This window comes from Salvia hispanica, chromosome 1, assembly GCF_023119035.1.
Source record: "Salvia hispanica cultivar TCC Black 2014 chromosome 1, UniMelb_Shisp_WGS_1.0, whole genome shotgun sequence".
Taxonomy (NCBI): Eukaryota; Viridiplantae; Streptophyta; class Magnoliopsida; order Lamiales; family Lamiaceae; genus Salvia; species Salvia hispanica.
The window spans coordinates 31,581,627-31,600,142 of record NC_062965.1 but is presented as its reverse complement, the minus strand read 5'-3'; the positions used below and the strand labels follow the sequence as shown (position 1 = coordinate 31,600,142).

The 18,516-nt window shown below is 37.0% G+C and overlaps 1 protein-coding gene and 1 pseudogene across 1 annotated transcript; one reads left to right on the top strand and one right to left on the bottom strand.

The window, feature by feature from the left end:
* Positions 1 to 2,350: 2,350 nt before the first annotated feature.
* On the top strand, positions 2,351 to 5,322 carry LOC125201868 (BEL1-like homeodomain protein 4). The gene is given in 6 exon segments (XM_048100154.1): positions 2,351 to 2,377; positions 2,870 to 3,065; positions 3,068 to 3,112; positions 3,115 to 3,244; positions 3,867 to 3,927; positions 4,900 to 5,322. Coding segments are annotated over 6 exon segments (795 nt in total). The 5' UTR covers positions 2,351 to 2,365; the 3' UTR covers positions 5,251 to 5,322.
* Positions 5,323 to 8,961: 3,639 nt separating this feature from the next.
* On the bottom strand, positions 8,962 to 16,936 carry LOC125194253 (annotated as a pseudogene).
* Between the last annotated feature and the right edge of the window lie 1,580 nt (positions 16,937 to 18,516).

Genomic DNA, 18,516 nt, shown 5'->3' with positions numbered 1-18,516 from the left:
TTAAAAATATGGACAATAGGATCTATGAGTTAGATGTGGCCGAGATTGAGCACAAATCCCTATATTTAGTGTGTAGACAAACCGACTGACATTCTACCAAAAAAATAATTTTAAACTTTTTCTATTTAGTTCCTAGATTTCTTAAATACTGAGTAGAGTTCACAATTCCTATAAACAAAGTAAAACCTCTATAAATGAACATTCCATTTAGGAATAAACTATATTCAGAAATAAAAGAATTTGTATACTGGTACGTGTTTATAACATTAAATTCCTGGTAATCTATCATAATTTATAGTATAGTTTATTTCTAAGTCACACCATTGGGAAAATTATGTCTTCACTGATTTAAAATACTCCTTCTAATGTTGCATGTGACACTGGTGAACTCAATAGCTCGTCCACATAGTATATCTTTCATTGAATCCAAATATCCACACGATTCTAAGTGGTTGAGTTAAAATTTTCAACTGTAGTGTTTTTTAATTACAAATATGCATGCATTTTAAATGATACTAAAATCTTACGTCACTATTTAAGGATAATCATGATTTAAAAATTATTTAAAAATGTAAAATATAGTAGAGGCTCTCAACTGTCCCTTTGCCCAAAGTAGTAATGAATTTAACTGTTGACAACTCCTAACGACAAAAGGGGGGGGATCTCTATTTCGAAACCTGATTAAATATCAGGTCGTATCTTTGTCCTCGCATCGAAACTCTATTTAATTTTCTTGGGTTTTTGGGAGAATAATTTTTTAATTTAAAAATTTAATTAAAAAAAATAAAGGGGAAAAAAAAATAGCGACCTTTTTCTCTCTCTCTCTCTTTTCTCTCAAGAGAATATATATTCATATTGATACAAGAAAAATGTTTTTAATTTAAAGAAAAAACTTTTTTTTAGTCTTCCTTTTTGGGGGAGGCGATTGAAGAACAACACATCTCCCACCCCAAATTAAGAGATAGAAAAGGAGAAAAGAGAAAGATAGAGAGAGAGAAACGACATCAGAAACAGCAGAAGAGAGAGAAAAAAAAAACAATTCAAGATTCAAGAGTGTGGTTTTTTTTTTTATTTTATTTTTTCTTTTGTTTCTAAACCCACAGAAGAAAAAAAAACGATGTCTGGGGGTTTCCAACCCTTTTACAGCCCAATTAAAGAGGATGTACGTGTTTAATGAATTACTAAAGTTTAATTCATTTTTCATCACAATCAATTTTTTTTTTTTTTTTTTTTTTTTCTCTGATCACATCTTCAATTTTTTATGGATCCATTGGAAAAAAGGTTTTTGAAGAGATAGAAGAGAATGAAGAAGAAAAGGATAGGGAATACAACAACCCCTGCCCCGTTACCCCCCACTAAAATTTCTTCCAATTTAAAATTTCTTGTCACAGATTATCATAAGGGGATCTTCAGCTTCTGAATGGATTGAGAGATCGCAGCAGGAAACAGCAGCATCACATAGCCCAGCAGATCCGGGGCGATAAGCCCGGGTTCAAGGCTTGAGCCACCCCCCCGCCTCTCGTCGGTATGGAAGGGGGACCGGAGAGAACCCGGATGCTATCCGAGATGTTCACTTTCCAATCCGCCGCCGGCACCGCCACCGAAGCTCGGGGCCGACTTGAGCTACCGAATGGGGGGGCGGGGAGGGTTCCCCCCGCGGGGGTGGGTTTTTCGGGAAAGGGAAACCAAAAAACACATTCACACAACCAAACACGATTCCAAGCATTAATGCCGACAGCAGCAGCCATGCAGCTTTTTCCCGATGAACCCCCAGCAGCACAGCAGCGCGCGGGCGCCGCCACGCCTTCTCCTTCTCATCCGCCGCCTCAATCCACTTCCTCCCCGCTCCCCATGCGTCCCACACCACCATCGTCCTCCGCCCAGGCCCACGGCGGCGGATTTGAGCAATTCATGGCTCCCGGGGAGCGGCGCGAGAGCAACCCTATCGTCGAGGGGCAAGGGGCCCCGCTGTCGCTGTCCTCGCACCTCAGGCCGCCAAGGCCAGGGGCTCAGGATGGGGGACGGGGAAAATGCCTTTTTTCGGCCAAGGAGGCGGGCCGCCGCCTCAATTCCGGCGCAGACCAATTGAAGAACCTCGGGGGGACCCCCCACGGCGCGGTGAATATGCTCCGCAGCTCTAAATACCTAAGGGGCGCAGGAGCTGCTGGAGGGTTCTGCAGCGTTGGGGGAGGCCATTTTAAGAAAAGCAAGCCCGGCGGCAGAATAATAATAGCAACGATGGAATTGGGAAACCTAATTCCAACCCCCAAATTTCGGAAACTCTTCTTCTTCATCCAAGGGTAATCCTCCCCTTTTCCGCTGCTGATAGGCTTGAGCATCAAAAAGAAAGGTCAAACTGCTATCGATGCTTGACGAGGTATTGTCTTCTCTCTCTAATTAAATTAACTCAATCGTGGCTGCTAATTTAGTCGTGAAAATCTCGGCAAGTTTCCGCTATAATTTTTATTGCCGGCAGGCGGTTGTTTAATTAATTTTAATTAAAATAAAATAATTTTTTAATTGTACCTACAATAGCATACCCCACTCACTATTAAGATAATTAGTGGCGTGTGATTAGGGCAAACGGATTTTCATTTCATTTAGTGTGGCTAACCACTCTCCTCCTCCCCTCTCATTCAAAATTGATCCCAAAACCAAAAATGAAAAACTAGTCGTCCTCCCCCCATTTGTTTTGGAAGGTGAAAGTGAACCATCACACCAAATTTAATGCTTCCAAAATCAAATTTCATTTTAATAGTAATATGTATAGTAGTTGACTTGACAAGTGAGTTGTTTTGCTTTCTTTTTTCTACTATATAATACTACTATAGTAAATGTGAAGTCATTCATTTATATTATGATTATGCAGGTGGACCGGAGATACAACCACTATTGCGAGCAGATGCAGATGGTGGTGAACTCATTCGACATGGTGATGGGGTTCGGCGCGGCCGTGCCGTACACCTCCCTCGCACAGAAGGCCATGTCCCGCCACTTCCGCTGCCTCAAAGACGCCATCGCCGCGCAGCTCAAGCACAGCTGCGAGCTTCTGGGAGAGAAGGACGCCGGCGTCCGGCGTCACAAGGCGAAACGCCCCGGCTCCGAATGCTCGACCGAGCCTCCGGCAGCAAAGGGCGTTTCACCAGATGGGAATCATGGAGCAGGAAGCGTGGAGGCCGCAAGGGCCTCCCGAGCGATCGGTCAACATTTTGAGGGCGTGGCTTTTCGAACATTTTCTGCACCCGTACGTCTCTCTTTCTTTCTTTCTCTCTTTATTATTGGATCAAGAAAGAAGAAGTAACTAGCTAGGTTAGTAATCAATCAACAAAGAAATCATTATTACAGAATTCTATGATAACACTATATTACTCCACTACTGTTGCAACTTTTCCTTTTTATATTTTTAACTCCATTATTCTCTTTTTCTATCCTTTGCCTCCAAAAAAGCTGATAAAGCCCCCTCTCTCCATTCCCTTTCATCAACATAATTTATTCATGCAAACTTACACTAAAATATCACTAGATTTACATCTGGATTATAGAGCTAGAAAGAAGGTAGTACAATTAATAAAAAATAATAGTTAAGCGTAAGACAAAAAACGATAGGGATGTACAGTGAAAAGGAAAGCAGAGAGCGCAGCAGTCCGCTTTACTCATCTGCTCCTTCTGCATCATTGCTGCAACTGTTGTATACTCTCTCTCTCTCTCTTAGATCGCAACGCCCCATACACAAATTTTTCACTAAAAATAAAAATTATAATTTTGAATATAAGAGTAACACAATGCATAAAGGTTGGGAGTCTCTTTATCTGATTTAGGTAAGAAGATGGAATCTAATGTCGTTTTCTTTTTGGTCTCTATCTCAGGTACCCAAGCGATGCAGATAAGCATCTGTTGGCCCGACAGACTGGTCTATCAAGAAACCAGGTATTTCCTCGTCTTCATTTTTTAAATAATTCTCTTCATATTTTTTAAAATTTTTATTTCCCAGTAAAAAAAATGTGGGAACTAGTATAGTAAATAGAGGAAGAAAAGCCAAGGTTATTTTTTTTGGCACCTTTTAGTGTTTTTCTTTGGATGCTTTTCCCCAAAGACATAAATTCTGATTCAGAGAAAAAAACCGCTGCCAATAGTAAGTGCAGTGTCATGGTACAGATGAGTGAGACATGAAAGTTTGCAGCTTTCACTCTCTCTCTTACGTTGAAAACATTTATTGTCTTTCAACCTTTCATGCTCATCAGAACTGTACTCAGGATTTAAGGCAAGATGTTATCTAGCCTTTTCTTCTTCCACTTAATCACAAACATAAAAATGCAAAACAATCATCCCAGATCATCAATGTTATATGGAAATAGATTCTCATACAAAATATATGTTTGATTTAAGTGATTTTTGCAGTTTTAGTTCCATAAACCCTAGAAATGTTGGGTGGATTAGTAATTTAGTATCTTCATTTCATGTCATGAAATAGTAATTTTGGACTAACAATGCATGTATATAGGGAGTAATTGATTTGAAGAGGACAAGAGGATGATTTTGTAGTATCATATTTTATGTAGAATAGCAACAAGTTGCAAATTTTCAAGTGGCTAGCTAGTGTTACTTATTTAAGAATTTAGGTATTTAATAAGTCTAGTTCAATTTGTCTTTTCCACAGCTGAATGAATATAGAGGATGTAGCTGGCTGCGTAATAATAACAAACATTTAATTCCTAGTCGTGGATCATTATTGAAATTTTTATCTAGATTCTGTCTGTACTATGATTCATTATAATTGATTGTACATAAAAAATACTCCATAATACTACTACTAATTAAATGCAACTATATATAGTGTTATGTGCATTATTGCATCCTATTCTCAGGATAGAGGTTTTAACGAGGCTCGGCCCTTTGCAGGTGTCGAACTGGTTCATTAACGCGAGGGTCCGGTTATGGAAGCCAATGGTGGAGGAGATGTACCAGCAAGAGGCCAAAGACGAGCCCGAGGGCAACGAGCAAGACCGGGATCAAAGCAGTGGCAGCCAACGCCCACCACCACTACTCCGCCACCCATCAGCGCTGCACCGGAAAACGACCCTTCATTCATTGCAATCAATAGGCAGTGCTACACGGATAACAACGGCGCATCCGCTTACCTCGGCTGCGGCCGATGATTGCCGCGACATGCAAGTGGCGGGAGTGCTGATAATATCGGATCCACGGTCATACGGTTTGGGGCGAACGCGGGAGACGTTTCGCTCACGCTAGGGCTTCGTCACGCCGGAAACTTGCCGGAGAAGAGTCCCTTCTCTATTAGGGATTTTGGGGGCTGTTAATTAATTTTCATTTTAAAAATACTGGTGCTTTTAATAAGAAAATTAAACCCTTGTCGTTTTTTTTCATATTTCTTTCTTTTTATTTTGTCTCAAGTTAGTTTTTCTTTTTTTGTTTTTTTCTCTCTAGAGAAACTTATAATGAGAATGGTAGAAACTGATGATAGCAAGGTTTACAACGTTTATTATAATTGTATAGTTGAAAGTTTTGGATCTTTATTTTTTATTTTCTGGTATTTGAATTGAACGTACGTGTAAACCTTGTATTTCATTTTATTGAAAATTATATCATATTAATTAAGTATGTCATATGGAGTTGCTTGGGATCTTTTAATTGCTATTTACACGATGGATTATTCATAATTTAAATATATATAGTAGTCTAACCACCCTTCGGCCTTCACTACATGCATGGGTATTATATTATCTAAATTTTGCAAACAAATTAAAATTATTTAATTATGTTTCTTCAAGAACAAACAAATATTCCATAGAGGTTAGAGAACATACATTCTAAGGAACAATTACATTTCACCCAATTAATTATTTGTTGCTGTGTAACTTACATTTCTGCCAGAAAATGTTGGTGCTATTCATTATAAAGTGCTGCCGGAATTTATTTCTAAATGGCTGCTGTACTTCATCATGTCTGAGACAAAGGCAGTTTCTTATTTTCAAATAATTATTTTAATAAAATAAATTGAATCGATGACCGATCGATATATGTATAAATTTAATTATATATCTGTGTTGATGCTTTGTTGTAAATGTTTTGTCACTTTCCTTATGCGTAGTTTAATAGTAAATGCAGTAACTATTTTACCTATATTTTACTGTTTAACACGAAACGGTCGACGACTGTAACTCAATTAATTTAACGCGGTCACTCCTCAGTAATTATGCTCCTATGTGTTGTTGAATTTATTATTTGCAAATTATGAGTTGCACTAGTACATTTAATTATTACCGTTGTTGACAAAAATATAAAAATTGTCAGCATTCAGTATAAATAATTAATACTAGTAATTATTCATTGTTGTTATGCATGTAGTGTAGGTAGTGTGAAACCTGAGACCTTACATTTTTACAATTATGATTATGATAAAAATGAAATGTTTGTAATTTGTTTGGTGGGAACAGCATCTAGGGATTGGCAGCACTTGATATTGTCCTTCTATTACTCCTATTATTGCTAGCTCATTTAATATACTAATTAAATAATTCCAAAAAGAATGTCCCAATTTTATATTTTTTGTGATGCTTTGTGTAATAATGGTAGATTTTAAAAAGCAGCTATTAATAAGAACACAACCAACTGGAAACACTGTTTCCCGAGGAGTTGTGGACCACTTATGGTCTCAAATAGTATATGATCAACTATTCTATTTTGAGGTTATTTTTATTATATTCTCATATTATTATTTTAATAAAGTACTACTACTACTATTCATTGTCATTTACTACTACGACGTGCGTGGGCCTTCAACATTAACATAATTCAGGTATTAGTAATTTGCAATTATTGAGTCTCGTTAAGTTAGGGTTTCAATTGAATCACAGTGATTCTAAAAATAAAATTATTTACTGATGAACATAAATGGGGAAGAATCGTAGGGTCTTTGTTACATAATATACGAAGATTTAAAAAATTTAGGGCATCCAATATTAGGTCCGTGTATCACACCGAACTCACACTCCTAATTGTCCCGTTACGGAATGGGATGCATTGGAGGAGTCGGATCTGGCATGACGGCTCGCAAAAGTGTGATACACACGGCAGGAGTAGTGTGACACACATGCGACTATCTATCTTGACCAATCGTCTGACACGTGGCTAGGTACGTCGCCATGTGTATCCATTTTTTCCAATATTTTAAAATAGGAGTATTATTTTGTTAGTTTTTACTGCTTTTAAATGGAAAATCCGGGAAAAATTATCACTTCATTCAAAATTCATGTTCCTAAACTTTTTCTAGTTTCTTCTCATTTTTCTTCAAAACTCTACCCCAATATTTGTCATTTTTAAAAAAAAATCTCATTGTCCTCTACTTTTTCCTAAATTTATCACAATTATGGATGTCAATAAACAATTCGAAGAGTGACTTATAGCGAATCGTTACGCTCAAACAACCGTAATCCATTCAATTAATAATTCACTCTCTTTCATGTACCTACCAACACAACACACCCATTGTCTAACGATTCTAGTCTATCTCCTTCATAGCTCCCTTGCACCCGCCTCCGGCTACAGTTTTAGCGCGACTTCATCGTGCACGTAGAATATGTCTAACTTCTATGTTTTATGTTATGTATTGAACATATTAAATATCACAGGTATGCACACACTTTTAAGACAGTGCCCCTACCAATTTTTTTTAAAAAACAGAACTATCTAGCATAAAATGCTTCAAAATTGAACACTCTCTTCATCCCATTCAATCACCATTTTGAGATAGAGAAATGGTTAATATTTGATTCACCGTAGAAAGAGGATGCAAGATAGAGTAAAAAAGTTGGTGGGGCCTTGATGAAATAGATATAGGCCGTGAATGTGGGCCCTGATGTTGGGCTGGCAGACATCACAACTAATGCTCTTTGGGCTCAAGGCCTTCTTCTCGCCTTGTTTTACTATTCTACTTATCCATTCCATCAAAGTAAAAAATTTGATTTGAATAGGAGAAATTGAATCTGCATTTTCATTACCTTATGAGGAATGATATCAAATTGTCAATGGCGGATCCAAATGAAGTCGAAGGATCGATCAATTTCACCATCGGCTCATGAGAACCAAATTAAAAAAACTCCATTAAAGTCGGCATGTCGTGCTTTGGTCTATTGAAAGTTGAAATTGAAATATGCTTTTTCACTTATAAATTCTTTAAAAACTCAAAGTAAACTCTGATCAGAAATTAAGTTATCAAATAAACTATATACTGCTGAGCTCCAAGACAGAAATGTGAATTACAAAATTCAAATAACAAAAAACAAAAACTCCATATCTCGAAAAAGAAAATGATGTTCTGCAATTCAATTCCTGCCAGAGGCAAAAGAGGACCACATTACCATTAACAGCGAAATGAAATTAAAAGCTGTGAAGATTGGATTTTCAGTTCTTTCATTTAATTTTATTTTTTATTTTATAACACAAAATCAAGGACCATATTCTGACAGATCTTTCTTTCAGCAGTATCAGAACATTAAATATATCAACTCTATGGCATCTTTAATGATGTGTAGTAAGGTCTAATAATTTGTAATAAAGCTAACTACATCAATTTATTTCTTTAGTTCAAATTTATAAGTCGATAGAGCCTTATAGATACTTTTCTAAAAAATAATTGTTTTAGTTAAGATTATATGAATGATGCACGGTGCATTTACTTAATTATAAATATATAAATCTTAATTAAATTTAACTATGAATATGATGGATTCACTCCACATCTAAATGGACACAAATTATGGCCTTGTTTAACAAGACTTGAAGAATGAAGATGCATATGAATCAAGGCTAAATTAGAGGAAATAAAAGCATCTGCATTATGCAAAAATCAAACTGAAATAATACATTGAATTCATGGCACTAACTGTAAGCTACGTTAGATTGCATAAGCTTAATCCATCACTGAACCATCTTCTTACCCTCTTAACACATTAATAAAGCCTTCCCCTGCAATTCAAGCCCCACATTCACAACGGATCCTTCTCCAGGTAACAGCTTGTATGGGAAATCATAAGTCAATTCCTCACCCAAAGCAATCTGCTCTCAAAATACAAGGAAAATCAATCGGTAACATTACGCATTAAATACGGAGGATATGAGCGTTTTGGGAGAGTACTTACATCACGGCTGGCATAGAGACCGATAGTGCCAGCTTACTGTCCATACTTTCTATCAGAACTTGATGATTCAGAGATTGGCGAACAGCTATCAACAATACACAATAATGAACACATTAGCAAGCAAGCCACTTGTGGAACTAAACATCATCTACTTTGCAAATACTTTGCATTTCAATGAATAGTAATTGCTCTGTGTAGTAAAGCATGTACAAAGTGATTTAAGTTGATACACGCTTCGAAAAAATCGCAAGATTCAGCATTTAGCCTTTTCTTTGAGACATTGTAGTTCAATATTTTATGCAGTCCTCATTCACGAATCAAGCAGTAAACTAGAAAAGGTCTATACAGAATATGAGGACTCCTACAAAAATTATTAAGCACATCTTCTTTCCCTCACCTGTGGTTAATGTATCGAGAAACATTTCCATAATTTGTGGCATCAATCACATAAGAGACCTGCCCTTCCATTAGTCGGCTCATGTCATTGATGCGAGCATCAATCTCATAAAAATATCCGAACCTTCTGTACTATACCTGTTTTCCAATGACAAGGGAAAATGGAACATATATAAATCATTTCAATCATAAATAAGAAAATAAAAATGTTATAATGACAAACAATCCCAAAAAGATCAATGGGACAGAATTTCACACCTGCTCGTCTTCATTTCTTCCCTTTTTATCTATAACCTCACCAATGTACTCGCAGACAAATGAACCACAAGGAATTGCTTGCCTAGCCCTTATTTCCCAACCCTGCAGTGCAAAACACAATTTATGTTAAATATAGGGGCCTTTTTGACTGATAGCTTCACAGAATCAAATTATATAGATACATTATAATATCAGGAACGGGTTGAAAGATGATTTATAATAACTTTCATGATGAGGTGTATTACACTATTTATTCTTACAGAAAACAAAAAACATTTCATGGTGTTTACCTTTTCTCTCGGTTTTAAATATTTCCAACCTCACTTGCACTCCATTTTGCAAACCCTATTCTGGCAAGCTCTGCTGCAACTGCACCTCTGATTACACTCGTAAACAAGATAACCCTCCTGATAATATGAAGAGAAAAATTTACATGCTATCTGAAATGTCAGTTAAGCTAACCAGTTCCATTAGCAGGCACATTAGATTCTCATTCGCCAAAGTACAACTGACTGGCATTATATCGAAAGGATATAATGTGTTGATCCATAACGATTTGATACTTACCTGTGAATCTACAACTGGATGCCATTATGATTAGGGAAAGAAAAAAACTTTAGAGAAAATGGGGGGCCACAATGATTGTTTTATTAGGTGACTATTATAATATCACACAGAATATAGAACCATGAACTCCATTTGATATATATGGGTGAGCGACTGAGCGAAAAAAAGTTTAGACTAGAGTGTTTGTTAGATCTAGTCACAGCAGTTTAAACGGGTGAATTTGGGTCTGCTTGTTAGGCAAATATTGTAGCTAAGAAAAATTATGATTCTGGACCAAGTAGTCTGATGCAAACCTTATAACAACAGTAAATGCTTCACCAAAGTCCAAACCTCCAGAATAATTATATTTGATAGGCAAGTTTGCTAGTATTATACTAAATTCATAATTAACATTGTTCCCAAAACAATTACCCTTCTGCAAGTATGAAGAAAAATGCCAGAATATCTAAGATCAATTTATGCATGAAAGTTTAAGAGTTCTAGGAAGAAAATGCTATGTACCTCCAATATGATGCGACCCCCTCATCATATGGAAACCTTCCGTGCATAGGCTTTCCGTAGATATCTTTTGCATCTTCATAATCATTGTCAAAAAGATACACGTGATCGCATGTTTCAGAAGAACATGTTGAATGAGCACAAGCACACCCCAATTGCAAACTCTGTGCATCAAGAAATATGAGAAGTTATATAATTGTTAGATTCAGTTAAGCCATTATTATGCTTCATTGGCCACAATCAAAATGCTAAATGAAATACTCCAATCTAGACAGCTTCTCATGTGAAGTATAATCAGAAATCATGGCAACAAGTAGGGTAAGAATATTGAAATTTGGATACTAGACAATCTCTGAGCTGTTATCAACATTGTGTTTCCCACAATCAAGTATTTGTAATTATGAACCATCCCCCTATTTGGTCCAAAACAAACAAGTGACCAATGTTTATAGAACAACAAATGCATATCATAAATAGAAGATAAATAATTAAGAATTTCTGAATTGTCTTTCAGAGGATGCGACCATATGTAACTTTCAGGACTACTGAAAAACGGAAGAAAATTTTCTTTTACTTGGAAGACGAGAACTAATATGCTAGCAAGTCATACAACGACATCAAATTTAACAAGAATAATACATCAGGAAATTTAAGTAAGATACCTCTGATTCAAGAACAAGGGATTCATCAAGCAATGGCTTTCTAACGTAAGTAAAGCTTTCCCAAGGAAAGGAGTACTCTGTACTTTGCCCATCAGGTCCCTCGGCATTCAAAATATTTTCGTCCACCACACAAGCTATCGGCATGGGTTCTTGTCCAAAACTTATGTCATCACATAAAATAACATTTTTCTCAGAAAGATCCATGGAAAAGTGCTGGGAATCAATAACACAATGGCATTCATCCAATGTCCATTCTGAACTCAAAAGGTTAGGTACGGGAGAACATCTAGTCTTGAAAGAATTGTCTGATGATGGCACCAGCGGAGACAAAAACAGAAACTTAACACTTTGCAAGCACCCTTTAGAACAAATAAAATCATCTCGGTGCCATTCAACTATAATGTTATGATCGCTGCATAGTTTGGCAGCTTTAAGGTACAGCCTTTCAGGCAGGACTCCATACTTTTCCTCTAATGAAGCTTGCAAACTAACCTTACAACAAGCTGAGCTGGCAATTGACAGAATTTCTGAATTATTGGGCCGCAGTTTTGTCTTTTTATTTCAGAAATTAGTAACTTAGCAACAGCTGAGCACTGAGAATCTGCCAATCTACCAAGAGTAGCAGCATCCGGTACAGAAGGTTGCACCATGATCTCAGTTGGGACAATAGAACTCGATGCCTGGATACGCTTCTTCAAATTTTGCACACTCCTATTCCTAATTTTATATGATGCTGAAGTCAAAGCCTTTTTAAATCCAGGACAGTCAGTCTGCCTGATTTCAGCTTCTGGGCATAAAATTGAATACCCTTCTTTTCAAACGGGGACCGCTGGAGGTTTGCTCTCCCATATGAGCAGCTTGATGATGGCGACCAAGATCAGGTAACAAATCAAATTTCAAGCCACAAAACCTGCAAATGAATCTCCGGTTAACCGACTGATTGTCAAACTTTGCATGTTCTACGGAACCCAACATGTTTCCCTCTATTTTGTGCAATGAACTGGTATCTTGCTGTTGAGCAGTACTAGACAAACGTAAATTGGAGGAATGAACTGAGAGCACATGCGACCATAACTCATCTGGATTCCCAAAATGACTGCCACATGGAATACACTGCAAAAACATGCACTGCTCCACAAACTGCACATGATGCCTCTCTTGCACATGAGTTTCCAAAATCTTTCTGTTAGTAAAAGAATCCAGGCAAATTGCACACACGTAGCCCCTAAATAGCCATTGAGCTTCTTTCTTGTGGCTCTCGATCCAGTGCTTTCCAAGTGCTTGGTCATCAGAAAGAGTCTCTGAGCATATTTTGCACTTAATCACAGTTTCTTCACAACTATCTTTAAGCATCTGCACCTGAACCGGCACCAAATCTTCAACGGTTGATGAAACTTGCAAGCTTTGACCATCTCCAAAATCCCATAGCTTCTTTAACCTCTCCTTTTCACTGAAGACCAATTTCATTAAAAATTCCCCTACTCTGGTATCTTTCGAAGCTTCAGCAATAGCCCACTGAAACTGTACTTCCTTAGGTACTGGATTTCTCAAAGATAATATGCTTTTTAAAAGCCTGTAGAAAAGTTCACATGCATGGTGTAATTGCAATTTTCGCTCCCTTGACTGACAATTTTTCAGAAGCTCCATGAACACCTCCTTGGAAACTATCCTACTCTTTCCATTTCTTGCCCGTTTAAGCCAGCTTGGTATATGTTGATCGCAGTAGAGGGAGTGCCTTTTGGGACTCTCGAGACAGGGTTCACCAACCTGGGGCCATGAACCTATGCATTGCAATGTTTCATCACTAGGCGAGTTTTGTTGAGGCTGCTCGGTCTTCTCACTGACACTGCTTTCTTGAGGGTGGTCTTTTCCCCTATCCAACAACAGTGGGTCTAGATGGGCAGGATTTGCATCTTCTCTGGAAAGAACCAATTTAGTAGGACCTGTACCCTCTGGATACATAAGATTTTCTTCAAATTTTCTTTTAAGTTTATTAACAGGAGATGAAATGTTTTTTCCATCATGCGGCCTGTGTTTCTTGCAGAATGAAGAACCAATTAGAGCTCTGTGCTTGCATTTAGTTCCGAGCACCGTGGTACCTCCACACATTGGTGAGTCGGTGGGAGGTGTTGCTTCGGTTTTAGCAGAACTGCCAATGAAACGAGAGGAAAGATGCACACAACAGTATACATCTCCCTCACTGGCATACCTCACACATTGTCTTCCTTTAGCTTCAATGAATGCCATGCATTGTCGATTATGATTTCCTGATTCTGAGAACTTAGTAACAACACTGGAAGGAGTCAGGTCCACCTCTGTAGTAGTCTTAGTAACAGCCACATTTCCAGCCTCAACTACTATATCGTTCCAACTATTAGCTGCACAACTAGTAGATCCTGCTAGGTCAGCAACCTCAACGGGACTGTTTCTTTTAAAGCTTCAGCTTCCAGCAATGCCGAATTCATGTACCCATTAAAAAAGGAGGCATCAGTCTCAACAGGAACAGGTTGATGTGTACCAGACGTACCAGACACATGCGTATCAGCACGACGAACCTCAAGCTTGGGCCTTTTCTTAGGCGTCTGAAGTTCCATGGTCAATGGGCTATCACTAACAGGTTCCAAAGCCACGTCTGTAGATATAGGATGTGAAACTGAAAACCATTTCATAACCTCGGATTTCCAGCTCTTCCAGTCAGATCCCCCATCCAACTGTGCTGCTTCACTTGATAGTAAATTTACTTCATTCCATAAGATGGAGTCGGACAATTCCTGACAAACATCGAGATATAAAAAAATATATATTTGAAATTGCAGAAAAGGATTGCATCCTCGGGCATTAATAAATAAATCCATATGAAATGTCAGCTTAGTTATCTAAATTCAAAGTAATCCTAATATTAGGTAGCAAACCATGACTTAATTCTCCAACTGTGACATATTGAAACAATTTTTACAGAAAAGGAGAACTTCCTAAGAAAATACTAGCAAAATATGTGCAGCATATGAGCTCTCAAGTAGCCAATTCTATTACACCTAAACTTCTAGATCTTAAGAAAGCTCAGTACATTACCATCCCAAGTCTGAAAGTATCGATATTGAGTAAAATATAGAAATTTCACAAGATCAAGTGGAAAACAATGCAAGCAAGCAGCTGTTTCTGATGGGAAGTATACCATCATGGCAGAAAGGAAACGACCTAATCCAAGTAGGAAATTAGAAACTTACAGTTTGGAAATATTGGGTTAGTTTCAAAAAATTTACCACAACACCGTAAATAAATTGCTTTCTCATATCAAACAAGCATACTTCAGTCCAAAAGAAGTCAGAACCAAAGGATTATTAAAGCTTTATAAGCACCTCTTTTAGCATTTCTATGCATTCTGCACTATTTGCATCATGACATCGTTGTTTCCAAGACTCCAAAGACTTGAGTAGCCAATCTGAAGTTATGCAACGCTCAGTATCATCTGAAAATTTAAAAACTAGTGTTAAATATTGACAAAAAGAACCAGGTAAACTTGCTTGGAATAAATTACAGCATCTCAGATTCTCAAAAATATTAATCAGCATTCCAGATCAAGCTTTGGTTCATTTGACTATCAAGTCAAACTATGGTTAACAGGAAAGTACTAGAAGAGATAAAAGAGAGACTACTGAGAGCGTAAGAACTAATAAAAGGAAGGGATGAGGAAGAGAGAGGAAGACCCCAAAGACAATAGCAGCAGAGCAACAACAACAACTACCCTCAAGGTAGGGTTTGTAATAGAAAATTCAAATTTTCATAGATTTTAAAAGCACCACCCTTCAAATCAAATGATCCAGAAACAGCAAACAAAAGATAAACTAGCTCCTCAGACGCTAGATATGGACTTCGATACAGAGATAGCGTTGATAGATCAATTCATATGGAAAATACAATTCCCCTAACACACTAAAAAATAGTGAGATGTGTCATAGACCTGAACTTAGATCATAGCCAATGGAAGATAAATATGTAGATCAAGACGCAGGAAGGTAAAATTATATTATTATTATAATTATAATTATAATAATAATTATAATAATAATAATAATAATAATAATAATAATAAATGAGAATGACGAATGGTTGTTCAAAAGATCGTATACTAAAACATCAAAAATGGAGGGAAATTTTACATTCTGAAGTTTCAAAAGCTTCTTTCCAAGGTCTGAATAATCTTTACAGTGTGAGGCCTCCATGGCAAAATCCTTCAAGACCATCACATTACGAGCACTCTCTATCAAAGCCTATATTGCCATGAGAACATATTAGTAATACGTAAACAAAAGTCAACAGTGGAACTGACGTCAGTTCATAGTTATAAGATACGCTTGCATCTAAATGGCAATGTATGTCATGGAAATATAAAAACCACGAATACATGACAGTGTTGGCTCAAAACTTAAAACCAAACCTCGCGATTTAATTGGTCAAGAATATTTAGCATCCCCACAGCCAACTTCTGCATGATAAAACGACGCAAGTGTCAAATCTTTAACCATTTTTATACCAACTTGGTGCGTCTTGTAAGCAATGGGATGGGGAAATTGCGATAGGACAACTAGTTGTACATCTGCCCAAGAATAATTTCTGGTGTGAGGAAAGAATATCACAAGATATTGTTTCCTGTCGTGAGTTGGCTTTGCTTTTAAAGTTGATAATGGCCAGTCAGCCCTTGCACATCTAATCCCTGACTGCCACTGTCCTCTCCACTATAAGAGGATATAAACAGAATAATCAGTATTCATGAGTTGAAAAGATTATCTCTCTAGTCACTCCCACTCACATAATTATCTTATCAGTCAAACAATACTGGCACCAAAAAAAACCAAGAATTTAAAAAAGAATAAGAAGAAACATTTACCTTTACCCAAACTGCTTGGGGCTCATCTAGGCCTTTGATTTCCAAATGAGGTGAACCCTCCTGGTGGTTACTTGACACTCCGCCTCCAATTGTATTCGAGATTTGGTGAGAGTTTTCTAATATATGGCAAGGTTCAGCAAAATCATCTGTTTTTTCAAAGTTGTTGTCTTCAGAATCATGGGAGTAACATGAGAGAGTTTGACCATCAAGATCATAATCAAAGTATGTATCATCGTTAGAGCCACCATTTAAAGTAGGGAAACCCCCGACTGTAAACTGACCTCCATCTTCTCTTACTTCATGAGATTCTCCAACAGTAAGAGTTAAGTCATCAAATTTGAGATCTGTTCTAACATAATCTGAACCTTGATGGCAGCCAGATTTTCCATCATCCTTAAAAGCTGTTTCTTGTTCAGGTTTAGGGCAATCTGACTCTCCAACGTGAGGAGCACAAGGAAGCACTTCCATAATTGAACACTAAAATAAAGTCCTGCCGCTATTGTGCATCATAATCTTCAAAATGAGCCTGCCCCTCCACAACACAGAGTAAAATTGGAAGTGGCAATAAGCAGTAGGTTAGCTTAACATAAGACACAGCACCTGAGAAAATGAAATATGTAATCAGCCAAAAGAATGCAATTTTAGTAGTTCTATGCTGATGTTAGACTATTTATACCAGGTTTGACTACATAGCATCTAATAATGCTATTTCAATAGTTTTAAAGCATCACTTTCACCATAGCTGAATGGAGTCTAAAACTTTTACAGCACTCATATACATTTAACCAATAAAGCAGACCCCATGATGAAAGTTATAACCTGAAAATCTATACAGCTCCTGCTGGCTTTCAAAACTCAATCCATTCTTATAGCATTAATTAATTATCATTCAGAATTCTAGTTTCTAAGAGCATTCCTGATACTACTTTTGCCATCAATATGTTTTTGCTTAATTTTTTTTCAGAACACAAATTTGTGGTTGATTTGTAATGAGGGTTGAGTTGGTAATCCAGAACAGCCTGCCCAATGCCCACACAGAAGGAAAATCTAGGATTATCAGGAATGTTTACAATGATTAGTTCAGATTGAATTTAATTGTTATTTGCGAAGAGGGATTAGCACAAAAAATATGTTTTGGCTAAATTTTTCTTTCATAGCACAAAATGTTAAGTTTTTTACTTGATCAAATCACCAATCACTAACTTATAACTACAGAACTCTATCCTCATAATATTTATAACAAAACCTCAGGACAATTTCTCAAAACTCATCTTCTAGAATAACATTAAACAGCATCTTTTTAGTCTGCCTTGTTCTCTGAGTAATTTGAAGCTCTTTAAGGGTGAAACACAGAATTCCTATGAAGTCAGACCAAAATCCAATGAAAAATAAAATAAATTAGTTTTTAAAAATCAAAAAGTTATATTCCAGATCCATGATCAACAATTTTTTTCGTAGTTATATATAAAGCTGCCTCATTCGTTAGGAAGTAATAAAACAAATATCATAATTATCAGAAAGATCTTCAATCGTGAGAAAACTTGTGTAGCAACACTTATTGTCAATATGCCTAGATAACTGAAACCAGAACTAACTCCATTCAGAAATAGCTTAAAACTAGATTGAAATTCAATGTGGAGATACACTTGCCAAAGATGTCACTGAGCCATTACTAGCGCTACTGCATCTCATTACAATCAAAGATAAACCAACACATCCACATATATGCCGCGCATGTAGCTCGCTTATTCCCGTTGCACCCTTTGAAGCCGGATGCAGACGTAGAAACAGAGAATAAAAAAACAAAATTAATTAATTTTACAACCTGAATCTGTAAAATTGATAGCAAGATAATTCCTCAATATGTTGCCTGCTAAACTTAAAATAATCGTTCTTTTATAAGTTCAATTTGGAGAAATGCATGCAAAGTTGCAAACTGTAGAATGAATGACGACAATTCCTGGTAAAATAAAATAATTATCAATTCATAGTTTCATACCCAATTAGTACTCCCCAGTTCCCCAAAACTGGAAACCAGCCCACAAATTTAAAACCCTAAATCACTCATGAGTCAAAGCAATAGTGAAAC